General features: G+C 46.1%; 1 protein-coding gene across 1 annotated transcript in view; it reads right to left on the bottom strand.

Moving 5' to 3' along the window:
- The window catches only part of CHRNA9 (cholinergic receptor nicotinic alpha 9 subunit), an 80,664-nt gene that overhangs the window by 24,055 nt on the left and 29,725 nt on the right, over positions 1 to 26,884 (bottom strand). The window contains exon 4 of the mRNA XM_069205856.1: positions 11,261 to 11,793. Coding sequence (XP_069061957.1) covers positions 11,261 to 11,793 — 533 coding nt within the window. The remainder of the gene's footprint in view (positions 1 to 11,260; positions 11,794 to 26,884) is intronic.

The raw sequence follows: 26,884 nt of genomic DNA on the forward strand, positions 1-26,884 counted from the left end.
GAACCCAAGCTGGTTTTGCTGACCACCCGGACTGCGGTAAAGGTGGAAGGAAGAAAAGGATGGATTCACGCCAGTCTTTGTAAAAAACATTTTCCACCTTCCACGGACAAAGAGGAACAATCAGTTCCCGTCAACGACATCAACAAACCTATGGTGTTGCCTACAGGAGAAGAAGGAGAAGAGACTTATCGTTCTAAACTGCGGTCTTCCCATCGATCTCAGGCTGTTTAAGTCCTCCGAGCTCGGCTCGTTAGGTGAAGAGGTCTGGGGTCAGGATAAGACCGACAGCAACGCATCTCGAGGACATAAAACATTAGCAGCCCAAAGACCCACAGGAGGAGAGGGCCAAAGATAACAGAGTGGTCAGCATCCAGTTGGAAAGATACGGAAAGATGGAAGACGATTACGCTACCTTAAAGAAGAAAAACAGATGGTTTCTGTGTTCTAGGTTGGGCATAAGCTGTGCCATTTTTTGTGTATTGGGATTGGTTTTAGGCATAATATACCTTCTTGAGACCCAGTTTTATAAAAACGGTAAAAACATTGCTGGATTACCAGAACATATACCCTCCATGACCTCTCTTACAATAGCCCCCGAAGATGAAAGCCATAGAGAGGAAATGAAATACAATACTTTCATCACCCTAATGCATAATACACATGAAATAATAAATAAGGGAGACTGCTGGATTTGTATGCAGTTTCCCGCTTATGTAGATGAGGGCATACCTCTGCTCCAAACATCTTTACCTTTTGAAGCATCCTGTTACGCTTTTCATGTGGCTTTCTTAAAAATAGAATTATTAACCGTTTTTAGCGACCTGATAAAGGGTAGAGCTCCTACTAACTTTAAACAATCCTCCCTATATATATCATATAATAGAGAGGTCCTGGAGAAGAAGGGATGTGCGAATGTAATAATGCCCAATTCCACTTTTCCTTTTTCAGGCATATTTTCCCCAATATTTCAGGAAAAGAATGATACAACTTTTCCACAGATGCTACCCGATCAGACTCCGTATTTAAGGGTAAGAAAAGGAAAAGGAATGAGAAGCATTTGTATCACCAACAATGGTACTCTTCCAATGGGAAACAGTACAGGATGCAACATCACATTTGCATTGCCTGCTGGATGATCTGAACATCCTTTCTATATAGGAGACTCGGTGTATTTCATTTGTGGGACTAGAGCCTATACATGGCTACCACCAAAATGGGGAGGGTGCTGTCACGTGGGTGTCGTGGTACCCGCATTAACAATTAAAAAGACTGCTGAATTTGGTAAGAGGCAATATAAAGGACATAATGAGATTATCAAAAGGAGGAGTGTAGACCAAGGTGATACTCCTTCGGAAATAGCCGGGGATATGCTAGCTGCCTTTATCCCATGGTATGGACCTGCTATAAATTCCAGGAACATAAGGCGACTTTCACGCCTTTTAGAAGCCACTATTGATGAAACGGCAGGGATTCTCCAAAATATTACTATAGAGCTCCAAGCGGTTAGGTTGGTTTCCCTTCAAAACCGCATGGTCCTAGACATGATGCTGGCAGAACAGGGAGGGGTATGTCAGGTGATCGGAGCTTCCTGCTGTACATACGTACCGGACACCTCTACTTCAGTAAAGGAAGCAATTAAGAAATTATATAAAATAAAATTACAGGTTCATCAGGACCTCGGCCTCTGGAATCCCCTCGGCTCCCTATGGGACACCCTGACACAATGGGGGTGGCAAATAGCTATGTTTGTTATTGTTTTTCTCTTGTTGATTTTTGGATGCTGTATTCTTGTGAACTGTGCTCCTCTATGTTGCCAGTGCCTCAGTAAGATGTTGAAACCACCTCCTATGCCCTCTGTTAATGTTTCAAATGCTCTCATAATGAGAGAAGCAATTACCCAACAATTAATGGAAATTGATGTCTCTGATAATTTGCCCCAGCCAACGAGGGATGCTGTGGATGACGATGAAGATCAGGAAACTGTATCATATAGTACCATGCAACCAATATATGAACACATCTGATAACTAACAATGGTGCCCCTCACGGCCAAAGGGCCGAATGTGGAAAAAGAGATTATAAAATGGACGTGTGGCCCACCATTGTACTCCATTTTATGTTTGTACTACTGCATCGCACGAACGATAATGTGCAACATGGCATGTATTGCCACTAAAACTGCTGCCTTTGCATAAAAATGAGCTAGCTAGGGCTACGTGCCAGACGGGAGCGGCAAGAGACTTGTTGATTCAGTCCTCTCTCCCCCATGCCATGGAACACTGACCTGCGGAAAGTGACCTTTTGTTCTGTATAAATGATTAACTAGACAGTTGCTTAACTTTGTAACCACAGGCGCGTCTGTTTCTTATTTTCTTGTTATTTCGCCGGGTATCTGAGACATGAAAATTGATGAGTAGTCATATAAATCTGAGAAGTGGTTTCTAAGGTTATCTGTAATCAGGAAACATCTGTTTTATGCACGCTAGTGATTTATGTCAAAGGGAACAAACCCCGCTCACAGAAATGTCATGTGATGTCTGATTAATTATTAACTCGCACGCATACGAGTAACTAACAAAAGATATATAAACTCGTGATACATGTTAGAGGGCAGACTACTCCTGAACCTGTACGGTGACGGAGCTCTCCCTTAACTCGAGTTACTGAATAAAAATCTAATATTCTCCACATCTCGGATCTCGTTTTCCTTCTATAACTATTGCTAATCAGGAAACAAGAGAAGAGGTATTTTTATTTACCACAAAAGACTGCAACTTTGAAACAAAGCAGCAACTTTGAAACAACTGCGTTTCCCGCCGGAAGCGTGAGCCTTGCTACTCTGCACCCGACGCCCCGGCTCGACTTATGGAGAAACAACACTTCAGGGAGGACTCCCTGACGACTACGAGACTGTGAGTAGCCAGAGTTCCCCCCCTGAGTCCCCACAGCGACGCCTGCAGAGGGAATCCCGAGGCTCCCCCTGACCTCGACTTCCTGCTTCCCAGATCCCGACGCCTGGTAAAGACGCTGCACCCGCAGCCCCCAGGACCTGAAAGATCGGAACTCTAGTGCAGGAGTCACCCCCAGGAGGCCCTCTCCCTTGCCCAGGTGGTGGCTACCCCAAGGAGCCCCCCCCTTGCCTGCCTGCATCGCTGAAGAGACCCCTTGGTCTCCCATTGATTTCCATTGGAAACCCGACGTGTGTTTGCACACTGCACCCGGCCGCCCCCGTGCTGCTGAGGGTGTACTTTCTGTGCTAACTTGTGTCCCCCCCGGTGCCCTACAAAACCCCCCTGGTCTGCCCTCCGAAGACGCGAGTACTTACCTGCTGGCAGACTGGAACCGAGGCACCCCCTTCTCCATTGAAGCCTATGCGTTTTGGGCACCACTTTGAACTCTGCACCTGACCGGCCCTGAGCTACTGGTGTGGTAACTTTGGGGTTGCTCTGAACCCCCAACGGTGGGCTACCTTGGACCCAAACTTTAACCCACATAGGTGGTTTACTTACCTGCAAAAACTAACTAACTCTTACTCCCCCTAGGAACTGTGAAAATTGCACTGTCTAGTTTTAAAATAGCTATATGTGATTTATGTGAAGACTGTATATGCTATTCTGATTATTCAAAGTTCCTAAAGTACCTACCTGCAATACCTTTCATTTAAAGTATTACATGTAAAATTTGAACCTGTGGTTCTTAAAATAAACTAAGAAAAGATATTTTTCTATACAAAAACCTATTGGCCTGGAATTGTCTTTGAGTGTGTGTTCCTCATTTATTGCTTGTGTATGTACAACAAATGCTTAACACTACTCCTTTGATAAGCCTACTGCTCGACCACACTACCACAAAATAGAGCATTGGTATTATCTCTTTTTGCCACTATCTTACCTCTAAGGGGAACCCTTGGACTCTGTGCATACTATTCCTTACTTTGAAATAGTGCATACAGAGCCAACTTCCTACACTCGCAATTTGCGATTTTTTGCGAATTGCAAATTACGAGTCACAAAACAAAATGCACAACAGTGTCTGAGACACTGTTAACGATTCCCCAATGGGTTGCAAGAGACATGCCACATTAATATTCATGAGGCAGGTCGCAATTTGCAACCCATTTAGGAATGGCCACACTCACAGGGATGGTGGCCTGCTTGGGTCAGAAGAACACCATGTCTGTGACTGCTTTTTAATTAAAGCAGTTTTTTTTAATGCAGCCCGTTTTCCTTAAAGGAAAATGGGATGCATTTCAATAATAAAAATGAAACGTTTCAGTTTAAATTTTTAGTGTAGACAGTGGTCCGTGGGACCCCTGTCTGCTATAAACAAATGTTGGTGCCCTTGGGGACCCCTTCTAATTTGCAAATGGGTTACCACCAATTTGAAATTGGTGGTAACTGCAATTGTTTTGCGACCGCATTCACGGTCACAAAACAATCATTCATGGGCCTGCGAGTCACTCTTAGGATGGGACGCCCTTGGAACGCCCCTTCCTAATAGTGAGTCACAATCCCTATGTTGTGAGTCTGTAACAGGTTACAGAATCACAAAATAAGGATGGTACATGCTACAAGGCCATTTTGGAGTCGCAAAAGGCAAATTGTGCCATTTGCAACTGCAAAATAGCTTTGTACACCTGACTTTATGCCAGTTGTGGACACGTTAAAATTGTATGATTCAATGCAATTAAGGAATAGCTCTTGAGTAGCAGGTAATTGCAGTAGGCGTAAAATAAATCTAGTCCTGTTTGTTTATAAGATGTTTTGTTGAAACTGTCTATTATCTAAAGGGTTTAGAAGGGAGAGAACTCTACAGAGAATTAAGTTAAACTAAGACTGATGTAATGGCAAAGACCTCATTTGGTTAACTAGGCATAGTGGCAGAGGGCAGATAGTTTGTACCTGATGCTAAAATAACCCTGAAGATTGGCTTTATTATAAATTTAGTTTTGAGGTGTCCATTTTGCTTTAGGTGAAACAATCATCAACTATTACCCATTTGTTACTCAAGGGGCCTTACTTCACAATCAGTGGCTCAATTCACAGAATGCTTGGAAATAATATTGGAACAGTGTTGCTCTAGAAAAACTCTGATCTTTAGAGCAGATGTAAGACTTTTATGGATACATAAAGGGTCCCAGGAGTACCACAATCTTCCAAATATAGCGATTCAGATGTACTGGTAGAAATTCTGCACGTGTAAGTAAAAGTTGCTGTTATTTTTTCTCAGATGTGTTATGCTGTATTACACATTTATCCAGTGTTTCTTTACTAACATTTATGCTTTCATCCATCTTGGGTTCTTCCTTTCTTTTCCACCACTCTGTGGCTCTTGCCGTGAGTGTTCCATTGTTTTCTCCCTGACAATGATGGACTGCTTAACTGTGAAGATTCCATTGCTTGTCAGTTGGTCCTGAGTCTTAATAAGGTGGTGGTGATGTTCTTCGCTACAAATAAAATTGCTACTGTTCTTCAACGAGTTGCTTCCTTACTGAAGAGGACTTCATTACTGGTGATGAGTCCTGTCAAACTACGCTGGAAACAGCAATTAGCATCACCAACCCTGCAAGCTTGGGTGCACAGACTCAATTTAAAAAGGAATTTTCTGCAAGAGAGACCCGAATGAGCCACAATCAAGTGGGGTGCCCCACAAGTGACTGCGGGAACCCAACTGAAGTGTGCAAAGGGACAGCAAACCACTAAAGAAGAGGACCCAGGAGGTGAATGATGAAGAACATGGCAGCCCTTGCAGATGAGAAGCTTCATGCAGTGTGATTTGGGTGGCTGAGGCCCGGTCCCATTGAGCAGTGTGGACCATCAGTGATCCCCCCAGAGAGTTTGTGGGCCCAGGGCCAGGTTTCCCCTTTATGCATGCACTAGAGGGGGCTGTAGCAGAAGGTAGGAGGGAAGCTGACAAGAAAGCGCTAATGCCTGAGCACAGGGACACCAAATGTGCGGATGCTTACTTAAGAACTGGGATCTCACATACGTAACTGTAAGCCTAATGAAAATTGTGCCCGAATGGACCTGGGCATCCTCTATCACATTTAATATCCCACTCCATTTTTTTGGGGTATCATCAGCATAGACTGCAGAGGGCATGATTGTGTTTGAAAGGGTAAGCGTCCAGTGAAATTAATGCATGCATTTGTTTGTTGAACTCAGTGGAATGCTACCTGTGCTGCAGAAGATTCTGTCCCCTAACCTCCCAGACAATGCAAGCCCCTAAGAGCTGGCTGCAGTGAAACGTTAACCCTGGTTGGCTGCCCCTTGTGCAAGAAGAAGCAGATAGTTAAGGGTGCTCCTGAGGGTATTTGGCAGGCTGTTTACAGCAATATTTAACATGGGGCAGGAATTCGAGCATTGACCATTGGCTTTCCTCTGACTATGAAATTTGCCACAGCCCAGGTGGGTGGAATTAGGGCCAACGGAAGCATGCTGCACTCAGAGAAAGAGAAAAACTGGGAATGGCTCAATGTGGGTGCCCACAAGCTCTTAATTATGTAAAGTCAGAACCTGGTGGGACTGACAAGGTGACTGACAAACTGAACTGGATTTTGGCAGCAATCAACAACATAGGGACAGCGCTTGAAGCTATGATTGATGTGCTGGCAATGGACCTAAACTTGGTGTGAGAAGACCAAGGCAAACTCAGAGAAAAAGTCCAGAAGAATGAAGTAGCATTAACAGGTCTATTCCCACAGACTGCAGATATGGCAAAGCAGATATGGGCTAGACTCACAGCCAGATTGTGCTTTTTGGAGGGTCTTGCATTGTCGGTAATGCAAAAAACATAGATGGATCCAATACAACACTATGTATAAAAAAATTGACTACATATTGAAGTATTCCCACAATTGTTGTTGCCAATGATCACAGTACCACAAGCCCACCAAGGGCCTGACAAGAGGCTGTCTTTCGGACTTCCAGCTGGGCTGAATGTAACAAGGATTTTGAACTACTGTCACTGAGATACCATATTACAAAAGGACAGAAGAGGAGAGATGCTGATGGCAGGCTCTGCCTGAGTGATAATCTTTCCTGACCTTAGTGTGGCTGTACAACTTCATTGAGTTAAAAGAAAGCAGTAGCAGGAGCAGAGAGAAGACCAAATGGATCGCAGATCTGTAGAGAATATGAAACATAGCAAGGAAACCAGAAGACGAACAAGGAGACTGAGACACTGCCTTAAATAATGCATCCTCCTAATCTAAGGCACAGAAATGTTGAATGGCAGCTCTTGAGATAGCAGTGGACATACATACAATTCTCAAGTATCCATCCAACGAGGACTCGGATTAAGAATTTGCGGGCACAGACTTGAGTGATGATTCACTCCAGCAACTGGCAGTGACACTGAAAACATCTCCGGGTATTATATAATATGCCAAGATGTGGAACTCACGATTAGGCAGTAAAACCACTATTACTGCATTGTGAAAGCAGTAATGTAGCACTTATACCACATAACAGCAAGACAATATACTAACAAATTAATACAGTAAGGATCTGGAACCAGGGAACTCGGGATGCAGGGGATGGTTTTGAGGAGGAATCACTAAATGATGATGACATAGCCTCCCTTCACTAACCCAGTAAGTCAACTCCAGGAAACTTGCAGAGACATGCTGGGTCATTGGGATGGCTTCTCCCTCTAGCACATATAAGACTAAGTAAAGGGCGGGATTTGAGCCTACAGATAAGACATGGATGGTGACCGGCTCACTTTGGCCAATGAGGATAACTGCAGTTAAATAATCATAATTCAAAGTTCAAGTTTGAAAATGTGTTGAGTTAAGAGATTAAAGTTATTTGAATAGATGACAGTTTTTACTCTTACTAGGAGTTATAGGGGAGGGATTATGATACCTGAGGTGGGTCCTGCTGAGCAACAAAGGAATGCGTAATCAGATAGAAAGAGCTACCCTCCCAACCCCTGAACCCACGAGATGGGCTTACAGGGCAGTTACCCTGAAACACAGCATGTATTCTCAAAGTAGGTACATATTTCCAATCTACAATATTTGGGGCACAGGATCAGTGAGCAAACAATACAAGATACAGGCACAGCTGAAAAGACACCACACACACACACAGCATTATTACAAGGCATGCATTTAACTAGTAATGAAGAAAGAGAGTACATTGAGGCATAGATGGTGGAGATAAGAGTTAAGCACAACAGTCTTAGCATATTTCAGAGATACAGCAATTTAGGTACAACTTGGGATACCACTGTAAGCTGATGAGATGTGCTTAGATTAGAAGGGACATTATGTATTGATTAGGCACTGCCTAGATGGACACCACATATCACTAGTTAGATAATATGCTCCTAATATAGAGGATCTCTGTAATACAGAGGAAGGTGGCTGATTAAGTGGACATCCATTGGATACTGGGTGGCGAGTTTAACAGCATGTTGGATGCATCCCTTGACTGGTCGCATCCTCCACTACACCAATACAATTGCAGTGTACAATGCTAAAGCACTGCCCATATGGTTGATAGAATGGCCATCAGTAGAATTATGGCAACGTAGGAAAGAGGAGATGAGATAGAACTCCTTGTACTCTGTCCTCCACAGACCTCAAAACAAGTATTTACTGGACATAAGGCAAAAGGTAGCAGACTGGCTGTCTAGAATGACATTGAACTAATTAGAGGGAGAGGAGGAGCAGTTGCTAAAAATATTGCTAACCATAGATGTGGCAGAACTAGTAAGGATGCATAAGAAGGATGTACAATAGAAGAATGCATACTTGGTGATGTCAAATTAAACATTTGGAAGGGCTGACTTAAGAAAGTGTGGGGACTTGTCTGAAGATCTGACAAGTTTCCGGGAAGTCAGGGATGAACTGAGTTTTGGTGATATAGCAATTTGCAGAGGGAACATGGTTTTGCCTCTGCTCCTCTATAAGAAAAATTACAATCTCCCACATGAGGGCCATCTTGGAAAAACGTTTAGCCAAAGAGCAAGGTTAGGCCTCAGTACTGGTTACCAGGAGAGGACTCCACGGTAGAGAAAAAGGTTCAGAATTGTGTCATAAGCTCACTGACTGTAAATATTACCTCTGTAAGAAACCTCCCTCTGTCACCCTTTGAGGTACCATTTCAATCTTCAGAGAAGGTGGTCATATCAATAGCATATCATTTAATATATATCCTGTTGAATTATTTGGGTCTGAATGATAAGATCATTCTTGTTCTAGTAGACTATTAGAATTATTGGATAGTCACATGACCTGTACAGAACAATACCACAATGACAATCATTTACTTTCTGAGTAAAACGTTCATCAATTATGATGTCTAGAGATCCTTATGGTGGATAATGAGGTACAATTTACTTCAGACTACATGAAGGATTTCTTATGGAAAATGTCTCAGAAACACCTCACAAGTACACCATCCCACTGAAGGGCAAATAGGTTCGTAGAAAGAGCTTGAATTGTATAATTATGGAGTGTAGTCAGTTAGTGTGTCTATCAGGAATGCAAGTGAAGATCTTCCCAAAATGTTATGGCCCTGTGGCACTACACCCAACAGAGCAAAATAAGTATCTCCATTGGTAGCTCTCAAGAGTAGGCTCCCACATAACAAAATGGTTATAGCGGGGCTGAGTGGTGGTAACCCTACTTGGATATAGAAGCGATTTCTTATGCACAGAGTGAGTACTATTCAGAAAGAATATAAAGAACGTTTAATTGATTGCAACTTGTGAAGTATCTTAAATGGAAAGTAAGAGACATTGTATAAAGCGAAAAAACCTGCAGTAGATAAAGAAAACAACACCTCCTGGTTTACAACAACCATGTAAATTGTAGAAATGAGATGTTATGTAGTAAAACTGAACACAGACCAGCGTATGAACATAGATTAGGCTGTCCAAAGTTTTTTTGACATTAGAAGATAAAGTCAACCACCAGCCAGGCAATTGTGCCTGCTCACATGACGTGTTCATAGGTCTGTAAAAAACAGGCAAAACCTGGGGTAGCACAAAGGCTATTGTAAATATTTTGTTCAGTTTTTCGGGATAAGAAAGAAGTTATATATTACATTTTACTATGTATTGAGCTTAGTTTTTCCATTTCATCATTCCCACTTACAGCTGGGTACATCCCGGGTTCCCTCTTTCTATCCCAGCTTTCATCCGGTGCTTGCCCTGAGTCTTCCACTGTTTTCAAAATGTTGGAGTGCTTAGCTGAAAGGATTCCATTGCTTGTCTTCAGGACCGGTTCTAGAGCAGTGCGACTGGCGCCCCCACACTGGATGCTGACTTTTGGTGGGGGAGCTATGTCTGCAAGTGTATTATGATCTTAAAACCACCTGCTGCTGGTGTTCCTTGCTGCCAGCTATTTTTAGGCAAAAATAAAAATGTCAAGATAACTCCAGTGATTAATGTTCTTTCTGAAAAGAGAGATCGGAGCTTTGTCTAGTGGACGTTTTGACTAATTGGAAGGTAACGCAGAGGGTTATTATGCCTGCTGCAAAAAACGTGCACCACGCAGATCACAAATTGCATATCATGTAAAAATGTCTGAGTGTCAATGCTTTTGTCAGAAATATCCTTTTGTTACTTGCAGTTTATAAGTTAAAATCCTAATATAGAATAGTAAGCTATTAACTCTCATGAGAGCTGCATGCAAATATCAAGGTATAGATTAGAGCATTATGATTTTTTCCTCAGTCTTTCATTATCTTAATGTTGCATAAAGGATTAATTTGGATAGGAATCAATTCTTATTATTGAAGAGAACCCCCAACCATGGTGTTATATTTTAAATTCTGTGCTTGTGCTTCGCCAGGACAAGAACTCTTAAACTATACAGCCTACCAGTATGGATGACATGTGACTCCTACACCTTGTGGTCCTCTGTCTTATGTAACATTTCTTATACACTGATTTACACATGTAGGATTAATTGTCGCTGTGCTCTGTGTGGTTATGGAGAGTTGAGTGGCTCTGTTAAATGGTGGTAGTGAGGCAATCCATGGTGGAGGTGGCCATTGGGGGGGAGCCTACAATCATTGTCGCACTGGGCGTCACTAGTGCTAAAGCCAGCCCTGCTTGTCTTGATAATGTAATAAACGTGCTTCTCATCCTCTACTAGGTGGATTTTTTCCTTATTCTTTATTCTGTGAATTGAGAAGTTGCGATGGGCCAAGGAGTTCTATGGAAATATTTGTATTTTATGGTGGAACCCAGTTCTAGTTATATCCTGTATATATACCTCATAATAAAGGGATACAATACTTACCAATAAGAGGCACATTTTCTGAAGGCGGCATACTCTCCGCAACCATTAATTGGAAAACAGTCAATGCAAGAAGAACGGTTACACCCAGAGATACCTTTTCTCCTGAGTCTGCTGGCAGGTAGAATCCCAGAGGGGCCAAGAATGAAATCATCACACAAGGGATCAGTAAGTTAAATATATAGAAAATCGATCTCCGTTTTAAAATCAAAGTGAATGTGACATCCGGATAGGGCTCTGAACAACATCCATAGGTGATGACATTCTTGACTGCGGGCATCCCATGCATTTCCCACTCCACATTTTCTACATAGTCAGAAAGATCTCCATGGTCCAATGCATTTATGATGTCTACTTGATTGCCATTGTAGGTCCAGGATCCAAAGGTGAGGTTGCATTGTTGACTGTCAAAGGGGAAATACGACACATCCAAAACACAGGAGCTCTTTGTGATAGAAGGTGTATCCCATGTAATTTTCCCATCGTATCTTAAAACCACGTTTGTATTGACTGGTTCTGAGAATTCGTCATCAGCCCTAAGAAAAGAAAAGAAAAGTTGTATTTAGAAAAAATGAAATAATAACAACTTTGGATCTGGAAACCTGGTTATGTCACTCACACTTGTAAGGTACATAGAATTAAAATGCTTTGACTGACAATTGTTCAAACAACTTTAGATCATTTACGTGAAAATCGTTGGCCATTATCAATATTTTGACAAAAAAACACTATTTATAAATACATATATAAAAACTATGGGGCATATTTAATTGCCCCTAGCGGCATCTTAACGTCGCCATAGTGTCATTTTTTTAACGCTAAGGCGCTAAAGTGGCCTTTTCCCCGCACCATATTTACAAAGTGCTGCTACTCCTGCAGAGTACATCAATACCGTAAAAAAATTACGATATTGCCTCCTACTCTGCGCATGGTGCTCTGTATTTTAAATACACACATGGTGGTGCTGGGTGGGCACTAAGCGGCGCAAGGAAAGTGGCGCTGCACTGGGTGTAGTGCTACTTTTCTTAAATCTGCCCCTATGTATGTATATAGAGAGAAGGAGAAAGAGAGGAATTGGATATGTGCTTGTAAGCAATATGTAAAGCTCGGTCCGGTAGACCCTTTGTAGTTCTTTGGAAAATGCGGGTATGCCCAACGTTCGAACTCTGGGCCTGATGGCACGGACAAGTTATGACCCATGCATCCCCTAAGTTATGACCCATGCATAACAGGCTCACAACAATGTCAGAGACTATCAGGCATAACATATTTATTGTGGTGAATTCTGGCAGCCACAAGCCCCCACACGTACACAAAATCCTCACTGCTACTATATGAGCTTTATTTTAAGCCAGTTTTAGAGCAGAACAAATTAATAATTGCAGAATTCAATTAAACAGTGGCGAGAGCATTACCAAAACATTAAAATTTTATGAAAGTCAGCAAAGTTTTAAATGTGACGCATTTTAAGAATCCCTACATGCTTAATCATTACTCATCGAAGGTTTTGCCATGAGTGTCAGTACCTCCATTGAATCAACGCACATTGGTGCTGGTGCTTCATTTATATTTGTCCATTTTGCGGGCCTGTCTGCAAGACAAGCTGTGTTATATCTGGACCAGAAGAGATGTCATGGGATAAAGAGCCCAGATGGCCTTGGGTGGCTGGACTCGGAGCCGCGCTGCTCTGCTGCTGCCTGCAATGTCGTCGAAATAGCAATCACTTTCTCGCACACAAAGGGATGTGAAAAGCTAATATATTCTTTCAAATGTACTTCTCAAGTCTTTCTTTTGATGAAACTAAGCCTCATGGTTGAGATGTAAGGTTGGATAAATACCCTGAGAATTTTCTTCCATACCAATGTGAAAACCTGCAGCTTTCCAGAACCGTGTATTTAAATGAAATACAATTTTTTTTAACTAGAAGCATACTGTCAAAACACACGATGACGGTATTGCACTTTTTTGTAATCTAATGAAAATAAATGAATCAACTGCAAATGAACGGTGTAAGGGTCCCCTAAAGGAAAAATAAGGCAAACTATATGACAAAGCGTTCTTTGACAGAAAGATGTTGCCCGGCTAGGACGCTTGATAGAGTAACACATTCTTTCTTGTTTGGTCAGGTGATACAAATCCGTATCCTTTGATTCTGAGTTTTGCAGTAAATGGTACGACTTAACGTTAAATGAGTTCTGATCAGTAGACTGTTACTTGTCTCTCACTCTGAAGCATATGTGACAAGTTTGATTGGGTGTCCAAACTTTACTATCAACTTGGATGGGGGAAACTGCCCCCTATCCGCATGTGGTACTGTGATTTTACACTTTTGGTTAAATATATAACACTCTACTGCCCTCCTGGATAGTGACATGCTATAGAAAAACTCCCTCTCTCTCCCTCTCTCTCTCTCTCCCTCTCTCTCTCTCTCTCTATATATATATATATATATATATATGTATTCACTGAAAAAATCAAAGGTTACACGGAAGTTATAGTTGGACTCACATTTTAAACGTATGAAACCATAGAAATTCACCAGTTATAGGTAGAATTACCTCAGGTAACTACGACTCATGCCCTAAGGTAATATAACTCACGCCCGCCATACACAGTTCTTTCATCAAAGATGTTACTGCAAATATTATATTGATATTATCAATGATGTTATCAAAGATGTCATGAGTGCGGTTATTTGTGGGGTCATTAGCAGTGGATGGCTAGCGCATGAGTTATAGTTACCTTAGTGCACAAGTTATAGGGGGTCATTATGACCCTGGCGGAAGGCGGAGAAGCGGCGGTAAGACCGCCAACAGGCTGGCATTTTTTTTTGTATTATGACTATGGTGGTTACCGCCATGGTCATCCGCCGGTTCTCCATTCCGCCCGCCAGGGTGGAGACAACCGCCGGGCTGGAGACCAGGGTCTCCAGCCCGGCGGCCGTCACCATACCACCGCCGGTATTTTGACCCGGCTTACCGCCATGGATTTCATGCAGTTTGAAACCACCCTGGCACTGATAGGGGTCTCCCCCACCCCCCCACCCCCACCCTGATTCCCTCCCCTACCCCCCCCACCACCCCTGCCGCCCCCCAAAGCTGGCAGGACACCCCTCCCCACCCGACCCCCAATATAACAACACTCATACACACACGACACGCACGCAGGCACCACCAACACACATACACGCACACACACCGACATACATGCAAACATCCACACACACAGTCAGACACGTACATCCACTTTTAAACATACACGCACACATCCATACAGACATAACTACAGACATACATGCACTCATTCCCATACACACAACACCCCCGCAAGCATACACGCACTCACACACCCCCTCTACATACACACATGCACACCCCCAAGCACGCACACAACACACAACACCCCCCCACCCCCCTCCCCTCACGGACGATCGACTTACCTGGTCCGACGATCCTCCGGGAGGGGACGGGAGCCATGGGGGCTGCTCCGCCGACACCACAACGCCAACAGAACACCGCCACGCTGAATCACAAGACGTGATTCGCTGGGCGGGGTTCTGTTGGTGTGGCGGTGGAGGTGGAGCAACCTCCACTTCCCCGCCGCCCGCCAGTATGGCTGTTGGCGGCTCTCCGTCCGTAAAAGGACAGAGAGCTGCCATAGGTCATAATAGGCCGAGCGGCAAACCGCCACCACTGGCGGTCTTCCGCACAGCGGTCCCTCGGCGGTCTTGGAAAAAGACCGCCGAGGTCAAAATGACCACCATAGTTTCTTGAGGTAACTCTAACTCTAACTAGTGAATTTTTATGGCTTGGTACGCTTAAAATGTGAGCCTAACTATAACATCCTGTAATCTTTGTTATTTTAAGTAAATTTCTATGGGTTTTTTAATTCTATTTCCTAACTATAACTTCCCTGTAACCTTTGTTTTTTTCAGTGAATTTCTATGTTTTTTTAACATATAGGAATTTTGATTACTATATAAGCACTCAACCTTGCACCATGCACGGCCTTCGCCTGTGCGCAGTGGATGTTGCAAGCTAGACCCTGCGGCCAACCCCCCTAACCACCTAACCCCATGCTGTGCACAGCCCTATTGCCGTGTGTGGCGGAAGTTGGTCGCGGCCTCTCTGAGTGTCAGAATAGGTGTGAGAGGGTTATCTGGGGGTGAGAGTGGCTGTAAGAGTGTTGTCTGGGTGTGAGAGTGCATATATCAGTGTTTTAGTGGGTACTTCAGTGTGTGCCAGGGTCTGTGAGTGGGTGCATAAGGCTGACAGTGGATCTGTGAGTGGGAGAGTTTGAGTGGGTCAGTGAATGGGTGCATGAGGGTCTGACTGAGGCTGTAAGTCATGCATCAGGCTCTGAGTGGGTCTGTGAGTGGGTGCGTAAGTGTCTGAGTGGGTGTGTGAGTGGGAGAAATTGATTGAAAAAGAAAGAGAGAAAGTGAGAGGGAGAGCAAGTTTTTTAGGCTCTGATGTATCATATACTTAGAATGAGATATTCCTGCACAATTTGAAAAGTAAAAATGTATATGTTATTTAAAAAGGGTAAGATCACCTTTCAGTATGATCATTAAAAAAATTTAATTTAAAGAAATTAGGGAAACAAGTTTGGCTGGACTCATACCCTGAACACTCAGGCCCTCATTCTGAGTTTGGCAGTCTTAACTGAAGACCGCCTTGCTGGCGGCTGCCAAAAGACCACCAGTGTCTGCGGTATCCCGACCATCGCATTAAGAGTCAGACTGTTGCCCGCTGAAAAACAGCCACAGATCCGACACTGCCAGGCCGACCGAGGGCGGGAGAGAGGCGGTCCCACCACCAACCCTGCCATGCCGACAACATTCCACCCTCCATATTGCGATCCACAAATCAACACAGCGCACGCAGCAAATCGTTGGCGGTGCGAACCACCCCGCTCCACAAATGACCTCCTCCAGAACCCACCACCACATTAGACAGTACGAATACCCCACACCAGAGACACATATACACATGAGACACACACCACTATAAAACACACCCCCACACATCCCACAATCTTTTGTAAAAGGAAAGAATCACACAGACCTGAGCTACAACTGTTCCATCATATAGCACATATACACCACAAGCACACTCACACATCACACACAGCACAGATCACACAACTGCACGATCAACACTATATACGCACATCACAACTGCACACAAACACCACAACACACCACCACACTATCTGAAGCACCCCACACACCTGATCAAGCACCAAATACTCCACCCTTGTGCACAACACCCCCCAATCCACTTCACTACCACCATGTCCCCTCAAAAGCTCCCACGATTCACAGATGAAGAGTTAAGGGTCATGGCTGATGAAATTGTCAGTGTAGAGCCACAACTGTTCGGAGCACAGGTCCAGCAAACATTCATTGCCAGGAAGATGGAGTTATGTCGGAGGATCATTGACAAGGTTAATTCAGGACCATCCACGCACAAGGGAGGATATCAGGAAGAGGTGGAAAGAACTACAGGGGAAGGTGCGTTCCATGACATCACAACACCAGATTGCCATCAACAAGACTGGCTGTGCCCCCCCCCCCCACATCCTCCCCCAGAGTTCACATCATGGGAGGAGAAGGTTTTGGATGTCCTGCATCCTGAGGGCCTGACTGGAATAATCGGAGGACTGGACTCTGGTAAGTCAACAACACTCCCCTGGCACCAACAACTCCTGTACAGCATGCATACCCACCACCCTATCACACCCCATTTCAACCCACCTCACACTTCCTCCCCCATCCATTCACCCAATGACCTTTCCCTGCATGCCACACCACCCCACAGCCACCATCCCCATCCCTAGTGCACGTACAGCACTCACAATGGCAAGCACTACAAGTGACACAATGCATTACTCCCCACACATGAAAAGCTGCCAGTCCCACTGCACAGTGGAACACCTGCACCTAAAACCATCATGCATGCTGCAAAAACTGGATGCTCCGACTGCATACCACTACGTGGCAATGACAGCAATGCTATCCACATCCCTCCATGGAACATTGAACCATGTAGGAGGGTGCTCATTTTCTTTTAGTCTTAACTCTCTACCTTGTTTAGTCCTTGAATCCAGTTCTCCGGTGGACCCGGGCTGCGAGTGCCGTGTTTCGTGTACCTCCCCCGACTGCCTTACCCTGCCGTGAGGCATCCCAAGATCAGTAGCCCTGCCACCCCGCTGTGTTGGGTGTGGCCTTCATTGTTCTTTCGCTCTCCTTTTCCACCATGCCGCCTTTGGGTTACCGCTTACAGGGGGAGGCAATTGGAGGGTTGTTATTCCTGCGTGTTTGTCTGTTGCCTTCTTATGTAGCCTTTGTAGGTGTTTGAGCTCCACCTCGCCGCCCCTATCCGGAATGAGTGGGTGTCAAATTTGCATGCCGTGAGCCCTGCCCTGGTCAGCGCCCTTTTGAGCACTGCCTTGAACTGGAATGTGCTCAAGCATTCTCCATTCTCGTGTTTGAAAAGTGCCCCGTGCCCCTCTGGCCTCCGCTCTAAAAACTTCTGCACGGTGCACACTGGGCATACTTCACGGTCTTCAAGGCATCTTAGTTCCACTTTCGCCCCTTTTCCAAATTGGTTGGTTTTGGATCTCCTTAGCAGTATCTACATGCACCTTTGGCCTTTCTGCACGTCCTGTCTTTGTATGCACACGCTAGTGTTCCCTGCTTTCGAAGGGGCGACTAGCTCACTTACCCTAAATGCCCCAAAGAATGCCAGTGAGAAAGCTGCTTTGAAAAGAGTGCTTTCAAAATTGTTCAGACATAGGTTGTTTAGCACCCCCACCAGCTGTTTTAGTGTGCTGAATTCAATTGGCCAGCGCCGGGCCTTAGTGGGCCCTTCTAGCCGGCGCCACCCCTTCATTGCTGCCCTTGTGTAATGGGAGTTGTGGGATCTCTGCCTGTTTTTAACTTACTAAAATGTGCCACTGCGGTTAAGTGTGCCTGCGCCAATGACTCTGATTTTTTCTGAGAGAAAGCACATTGTATGAATTTGCTTTTGTGCTTTGTCGTGGTTCACGTAACCCCTCAGACCTGTGACCTCTTGTACTGTTGTCACGTATGCCGCATAGCGTCTTGCTGTCTTTGGTGCTATGGCGTGTTCTATTAGTATTGACAAGTCCCCTCCACCAGCCCCCACAGACTGAGGGGAATGGTGTTTTCTCCCGTTCTGCTCCCGGAGGTAGGCTCCTGAATCTCCCCATCTGGAATCGAGAGAGTGCATCTGCGTTAGTGTTAATTGCGCCTTGCACGTGCCTCGCTCTAATGTCAAGGTTGCTTGCTAGTTGCATTTTTACCATGTATCTCAATAATCTTAACACTAGTGCACGCCCCTTTATTGACCGCATGTACAACCACTTGGTTATCCGACCTATATACAAAGAAAAGGGGAAATGATTAAACACTATAACAATATCCTATAGGTTCCATTGCATTACATCTTAAATCCAACGTCCTATTCCCACCTCTCGTTTTCATTACAACTCTATCAAGAACCAACATTTTTAATTTACTCTCATTTTTATCATGGTTTCCTTAAAATGTCTCTCCACTGGGTATGATTTGTCTTCAGTCACTGTTTAGTATCAAGTAATGAAAAGGTAAAATGTATTCAAGGTTTCTTCACTTGTGGTAAATGCAAAGCTTGTAAATATAGTTCCAACTGTAAGGAGGTACATTTTCCGGGGACAAAGAAACCCTTTAGAAGAAGGAAACATGTTTCATGCTCATCGGATTATTGTATTCATGCTTTAAGATGCCATGCAACAAATTTTATATTGGTAGTACAATACATATGGCAAAAAAACGCATATTGGAACATATGAGAGCTATTAGAAAGGAAGGCAAATCATACCCAGTGGCAAGACATTTTAAGGAATACCATGATAAAAATGAGAGTAACTTACAATTTTTGGTTCTCAATAGAGTTGTAATGAAAACGAGAAGTGGGCATAGGACGTTGGATTTAAGAAAACTGGAATCACGGTTAATTATTAGATGTAATACAAAGGAACCTATGGGATTGAACAAGGATGAGGAATTATCTGTGCATTTATATTGAATAGTCATGAAACTTTAAGATATTTAAATTGGCTTGAAACTGTTATAGTATTAGTTTATAGTTATAGTGTTTAATTGTTTCCCCTTTTCTTTGTTTTCATTGTTGGCAGAAGGCGTTTATGCCTAAATAAGAAGCAAAGGAGTTATTATATTGTTAAGAAAAGTCTGGACTACTTAGAAATGCATAAACAGGAGGAAGATTGGAGATATTAAAAGAGGCGTTTATGCCTAAACAAGAAGCAAAGGAGCTATTATATTGTTAAGAAAAGTCTAGACTACTTAGAAATGCAGAAACAGGAGGAAGATTGGAGATATTAAAAGTAAGGAGAGGTGCATCAAATTGGATACAGCAAAGCACGGAAAATGAAATAAAAAACTAAAAAGTATGTTGTAAGGTTTAGCAGTGGCAACAATTTGTAAGATGGCTGCCACTGTTTCCTGAAGTGTTAGTAGTCCGTTTTTTGTGTTCATGTTTACGGTGTTAGTTATAATGGAAAGGGAAAAGGAGTTTAGAATATCTCTGTGAGCAAGGGAGCAGAGTCTTCTGAAACGCATTAGAGGATTTTATTGACAATTTTGTTTGTGTGCCTGATTAAAGATATCTGGACTGTAGCAAGTAAGTGGCTGCAACATTGTCTTCTTTTTGAGGGAATACTATTGATGATATATATATATATCTATATATATATATATATATATATATATATATATATATATATATATATATATATAGATATATATATATAGATATACATATACACACACACAAATCCAACCAGAGACAATACTCCCAAACCGAGCCCGATACCCGTGGGGGGTGGAGCGTGTGCCAGTGGAGCACACCGGCAATAATGTACACAGTCTAGAAATAGAATAAAATACGCTCACTCAGGTGGCAGGTGAAAAACAAAGAGATGCGTTTCAGCCAACTCTACGGCCTTGATTACATGATTAGCCGGACTGTGTGTATATATATATATATATATATATTTCAAAAGAAGGTTGACCTGTGAACAAGGTCCGGTGTGACCGAAACGCGTCAGGGGATTCCTGTCTTGTTTGTTTGTAATCCCACGAAAGGAATAAAAGTTTAATCATTAATTGCACAACGACGGCGTGCAGTTCTTTTCTCTTGACAAAGTGAAAGAGAAATCCCCTTCTTTTGAAATACGGACGTCCTGCCTTCAATCAGCACCACCGGTGAAATAAGTGCGCCACAACACGCTTGTCAGGACAATTCTCCTCTTTTTATATATATATATATATTTCATATTTTCCTCACAAGGACAAAAGGAAATGATTTGAACGATTGTAATCAATAAAAATCCAGTAGTCAAAACTCCAAATCCAGTATATACAATTATGTACACCAACTACACAAGTCCAGATAGTGCAGCAATCATTGTCTGTGGACCACTGGGCCCAAAATGCATGGGCGAGGCCCACACTAGATACCTGACTGGAAACGGAGAGAACACTGCAGGGGCATCAGATCTAAAGGAAACAGGCACCTCAGGGGGACTCAGGGGGAAGGGGAGGGGAGGCGCCTCAGCTTGATGAACGCACAACACCACTGCTCCATGAGGGGGCTCCATGCCCATTGATGTATTCTGGGGAGTGCAAAGTCACAGTCTCTCAAGTCTTTTTAGTGGGTGGGTTGCCCACTGCTTTATCCTAGGGAGTGCAAAGCCACAGTCTCTCAAGTCTTTTCAGTGGATGGGTTGCACACGGTTTCATCCTGGGGAGTGCAAAGCCACAGTCTTACAAGTCTTTTCAGTGGGTGGGTTGCCCACTGCTTCATCCTGGGGAGTGCAAATCCACAGTCTCTCAAGTCTTTTCAGTGGGTGGGTTGCCCACTGCTTTATCCTGGGGAGTGCAAAGCCACAGTCTCACAAGTCTTTTCAGTGGGTGGGTTGCCCGCTGCTTTATCCTGGGGAGTGCAAAGCCACAGTCTCACATGTCTTTTCAAGTGGGTGGGTTGCCCGCTGCTTTATCCTGGGGAGGTCAAAGCCACAGTCTCTCAAGTCTTTTCAGTGGGTGGGTTGCCCGCTGCTTTATCCTGGGGAGTGCAAAGCCACAGTCTCTCAAGTCTTTTCAGTGGGTGGGTTGCCCACTGCTTCATCCTAGGGAGTGCAACGCCACAGTCTCTCAAGTGGATAACAGTCTCCACTGGTTCTGGAGGGGGCTTTGTGCCCAGAGTGCTTCATCCTGCCAAGGACTGAGGTAGTGGATGTGATACTCCACTGGTTCTGAAGGGGGCCTGGTGCCCAGAGTTCTTCATCCTGCCAAGGACTGAGGTAGTGGATGTATCTCTCTCTACTGGTTCTGGAGGGGGCTTTGTGCCCAGAGTGCTTCATCCTGCCAAGGACTGAGGTAGTGGATGTATCTCTCCACTGGTTCTGGAGGGGGCTTTGTCCCCAGAGTGCTTAATCATGCAAAGGACTGAGGTAGTGGCTGTATCTCTCCACTGGTTCTGGAGGGGGCTTTGTGCTCAGAGTGCTTCATCCTGCCAAGGACTGAGGTAGTGGATGCCTTTCTCCACTGAAAGTGATGCTTCATGGAAGCTGCCCAGGCTCCTGGAGCTCACCACCAGCCTCGGACGACTGACCACTGGGGATGGCAGCCATGTCTGCGGTGGTGCCACTGGCTCAGGATGTCGCGGGGCCGCTGGCGGTGCTTGCGGCGGTGTCAGTCGCGGCGGTGTCAGTCGCGGCGGTGCTTGTGGCGGTGCTGGTGGCGGCGGTGCTGGTTGCGGCCTCTGTGGCGGTGGTGCTGGCTGCGGGCTCTGTTGCAGCGGTGCTGGTGGCGGTGCAGGTGGCGGTCTTCTCCGCCGTACAGATTGGCATCGACGCGGAAAGAAGGTGTGACACTGGTCCCTCAGTCGGTGCCACCATGCTCTCTCCTGACCTGCCCTTCAGTTTCCGGCCTTTCCCCACCTTTGATGATGGCGCAGCTGTCTTGCCACTATCCCCTTTCGTTTTCCCTGACCCCTTGGTGGCAGGTGTTTTCTGCTTCTCCCTCCGGGATGTGGGCAACTTTTTTAGCTTGGCAGGTGGCGGAATGTTCTTGCCCTCTCTCCATGGCACACTGGCAGCCCTGATGGTTGGCGCACTCCAAAAGCCCACAGTTGCTGGCACCACTGTGCCTGGGGATGTGGTGGCTGAGGTGCTGGGTTGAGACCAGGAAAGCCTGGCCCTAGGGGACGGACGGGGGGGAGGTGTAAGGAAGAGGTCAATATTAGCCTGAAAACGTTTTTTAGACACACTGGGACGGGTAGATGGAGGGGTTTGGGAGTGGAGGAAGAGGTAGTAGTTGTAGGAGGTGTACGTCTGCTGAATTTGGGTGAAGGTGCATGGGCTTGAGGCTGTTGTGAGGTGTGTCCCTGCGTTTGTGTACTTTGTGAGGAGGGCTCACTGACACACTGGGAGAGGACACAGGGGATGTGTGAATGGTAGTGGGGGTGGTGAGTGCACATGTGCTGTGTGTGGTGATGGGCGTGCTGGTGATGGAGGTAATGGCTGAAGATGTAGTGCACACAGGTGTGAGTGGAGACGAGACTGGGAGGGAGGAGGGAGACGTGGAGGAGGGGGACACAGTGGAGGCAGTGGATGTTGGTATGTCTGCATGGGTATGATGCTTGTGTGAGTGCCTGTGGGATGTGTGGTGCTTATGTTTGCCTGAGCCACATTTGTGTGTTGAGGTGTGTGCATGCTGGTCTGATGGTGTGCTTGGGATAGGCTAAGGTACAGGTGATTGGGTCTGGGTGGAGGACGTTGGAGGGGGGAGGCTGGACACAGGGACAATGGCTGCCATCATTGCTGAGGCCAGAGCCTGAAATGCTCTCTATTGGGCTGCCTGGCTAGAATGAATGCCCTCCAGGTATGGATATGTTTGTTGCAAATACCTCTCAACACCCTGGATGGCATTCAGAATGGTAGACTGCCCAACAGTGAGGGATCTCAGGAGGTCAATAGCCCCTTCACTGAGGGCAGCAGGGCTGACTGGGGCAGGGCCTGAGGTGCCTTGGGCGAAGGAGATGCCCACCCTCCTGGGTGAGCGGGCATGGGACACACGCTGAGGGGTTGCTGGGAGGGCAGTGCTGGTGGGGGGGTGGCGGCTGTACCTGTCGATGCGGGGGGCACAGAGGGGCCCGCCACCACAAGGGAGCTCCCATCACAGGAGTTGCTGTCACTGCTGTCACCTCGTGTCCCCGCCATGGAGCTCCCCTCGCCCTCCGTCCCACTGGTGGCTTCTGACTCCGTTGTTTCACCCTCCAGGGCCAAGCGGGATGCAGCTCCCTCCTGCTCCGGTGCCACTGCTCCTCCGTCTGATGATGCTATTCCACACAAGAACAGGGAGACCACCAAAAGTGGGGGGGGGAGATAGAAGAAAGACATGTTCAGTGCATGCATTACCCCTACCGTTGGCAGACACTACAGACACAGCAGCCCTCTGCACTATGCCATGCACTTATTGTTCCTAGATTATTCACATGCCCATGGGGTACAATGCCTAAGCCCAATTGCTGCACACATGGAAGTCACAGGAGCTTGACTAGGTGTAGATGGCACTAACCACTAGTGGGGTTGGTGTTCCACTGAACCTGCCTCTCAAGGGACCTTGCCTACCAAGCTCGCCCTGGCCTAGGGGAACACACTGCCCACCTTCCCAACCCAGACACCTCGTAATGCACGCAGAGTCAGATTAATGTAACTGTACTCACCCCTTGTGGCTGCTGTGATGCCCTCAAGCGCCCATCCAACTCCGGATACGCCACCGCCAGGATCCGGAACATCAGGGAGGTCATGGTGCGACGGGCACCCCTCCCACGTTGGGAGGCCATCCCCAGCTGGGCCTCCGCTGTCTTCTTGCTCCAGCGGCGAATGTCCTCCCATCTTTTACGGCAGTGGGTGCTCCGTCTGTGGTGGACCCCCAGGGTCCAGACGTCCTTGGCGATGGCACGCCAAATATAATTCTTATGGTGGGCGGTGACCTAGAGGAATAGTACAGGGGAAAAGGAAGATCTTTACCCGTCCGGACCATCATACTCATTGGCCCGCGTTCCCATCCTTGCCCTGACGCACATACACTCACCGTCCGCTCATGCAGGCCTCAGTCCCCCCACCATGTATCTTCCATCCACACCACTCCAAACAGGCATTGCCTATGCAGCATGGTCACAGTGTACTCACCTGTTTGTCTGGAGGACCATACAGTTGTGTGTACTGGGGGAGGACCCCATCCACTAATTTCTACAACTCCTCCGAAGTGAAGGCAGGGGCCCTTTCCCCAGACACATGAGCCATCGTCGCTTCCAGACTGAGGTCACAGCAGCACTTGCAGTGTAGGTCCTCTCCTGTTGAAGGTCAGGTATCAAGTGAGTGAACAGACAGAAAATGGCGGTCACGTCTGCGGCGGTGCGTACCGTCACCGCCGGCGTACATCGTCATTGGCTCCTCGGACCCATAGGGTCCAATGTTAACCAATGCAGGATTGTGCCGCGGTCTTCGACCGCCTACCACGACGGTGTAGAACGCCAGCGCAGTTACCTCATATCCCCTTGTCCCACCTTACAGGTCAGGCAGCCGCCATTTCAGGGGGCCAAAAGGCATTAATAATAACTGCGTCACACCTATCTAGGCCTTGCATACACACAGTAACAGGCACATTGCGGATTAATAAATGTGTGAAAATGACATTTTGTGATACCTCAGTGTAGGCTGACTCTCTGCTTGCTGTTCTCGTCCATAGGACTCATCCGCTCTGATCAGGTGATGAGATGGCGGCATCCTCCGGTGTACAGACCGCTGGTGGACCTGTCGACAATGGAAGAGAGACACGTAATAGTCACCTACAGACTTGATCGTGCAACAATCCATGAACTGTGTGCACAGTTGGAGCCAGACCTGATGTCAGCTATGCGCCATCCTACAGGGATACCCCCTCTAGTGCAGGTCCTGTCAGTACTCCATTTCCTGGCAAGTGGGTCTTTTCAAACAACAGTGGCCATTGCATCAGAGATGTCCCAGCCAATGTTCTCTAACGTGCTGTCCAGAGTGTTGTCTGCCCTGCTGAAACACATGCGCAGCTACATCGTTTTCCCTCAGGTGGAGGATTTGCCTACAGTGAAAGGTGGCTTCTATGCCCTGGGACATATCCCCAACATCATAGGTGCCATTGATGGTACACATGTGGCATTGGTACCCCCACGCAGGAGTGAACAGGTGTACGGAAACCGGAAAAGCTATCATTCGATGAATGTGCATATGGTGTGTTTGGCCGACCAGTACATCTCCCATGTGAGTGCCAAATGTTCTGGCTCAGTGCATGACGCTTACATTCTGAGGAATAGCAGCATCCCTTATGTGATGGGGCAACTCCAGAGGCACCATGTGTGGCTAATAGGTGAGGATAAGGACCCTATACAGTGTGAATAGGCGTCTGGGTATGGGGTTGTCCCTACGGGTTAGTGTGTGTCTAACAGTTGTCCCTCGAAATTTGCAGGTGACTCTGGGTACCCCAACCTGTCATGGCTACTGACCCCAGTGAGAAATCCCAGGACAAGGGCAGAGGAACGCTACAGTGAGGCACATGGGCGAACTAGGAGGGTGATCGAACTGACCTTTGGCCTCCTGAAGGCCAGGTTCCGGTGCCTCCATATGACAGGTGGTTCTCTCTACTACTCCCCAAAAAAGGTGTGCCAGATCCTCATGGCCTGCTGTATGTTGCACAACCTGGCTTTGCGACGACAGGTGCCTTTTCTGCAGGAGGATGGTCCAGCTGGAGGTCTTATGGCAGCTGTGGAGCCTGTGGACAGTGAAGAAGAGGAGGCAGGAGAAGAGGATATCGACAACAGAAACAACGTTATCCAGCAATACGTCCAGTGAGACACAGGTAAGAAGATGTCACTGCCTCACACATCTCATACTATTGTTTGAGCTATCAGAAGTCTGTCATTTTCACCCAGTGTATGGACCCTGACTTGTCACTTTGACTTTCCATTTAACAGATGTGGGTCCCACTTTGTGCCCTCCGCTATATTTCCTCAAGACCTACAGCTGTGTTTCATCGGTATGTGGACAATTAAATTTACATTGCTATATTCCATAGTTATTGCAATTACACATTAGTGAAAGCACAGACTGAATCCAGATTGTTTTGTGCTTGACGTGTGTTTATTTCTGTGCAAATAAGTGGAGGGGGGTGTAAAATGGGCAGGGGTGATGGTGCAGGAATGGCCATGGCAGAGTCCAGTCTATTTGTTTCACAGGTGCATTGTCCAAAGGGGCATAGGAAGTGGAGCAAGGGCAGTTGATGGATGGACGGGGTGACAAAGTAGGACAGAAGGGTGACATTCAGGGGGGTCTAATTTCCTGGCGGGGTCTTGGCAATGTTCTCTGTCCTGTTCCTGGATCTCAGGGACCATTTGCGGGGTGGCTGTCCATCTGCAGGGGGTGGGGTGCTGGTGTCGTGGTCCTGTGGCGGTGCCTCCTGTCCACTAGCGCCGGCGGAGGTGGAGGGCTGTTCATCATCCA

This window comes from Pleurodeles waltl, chromosome 1_2 (assembly GCF_031143425.1).
Source record: "Pleurodeles waltl isolate 20211129_DDA chromosome 1_2, aPleWal1.hap1.20221129, whole genome shotgun sequence".
NCBI classification, from domain to species: domain Eukaryota; kingdom Metazoa; phylum Chordata; class Amphibia; order Caudata; family Salamandridae; genus Pleurodeles; species Pleurodeles waltl.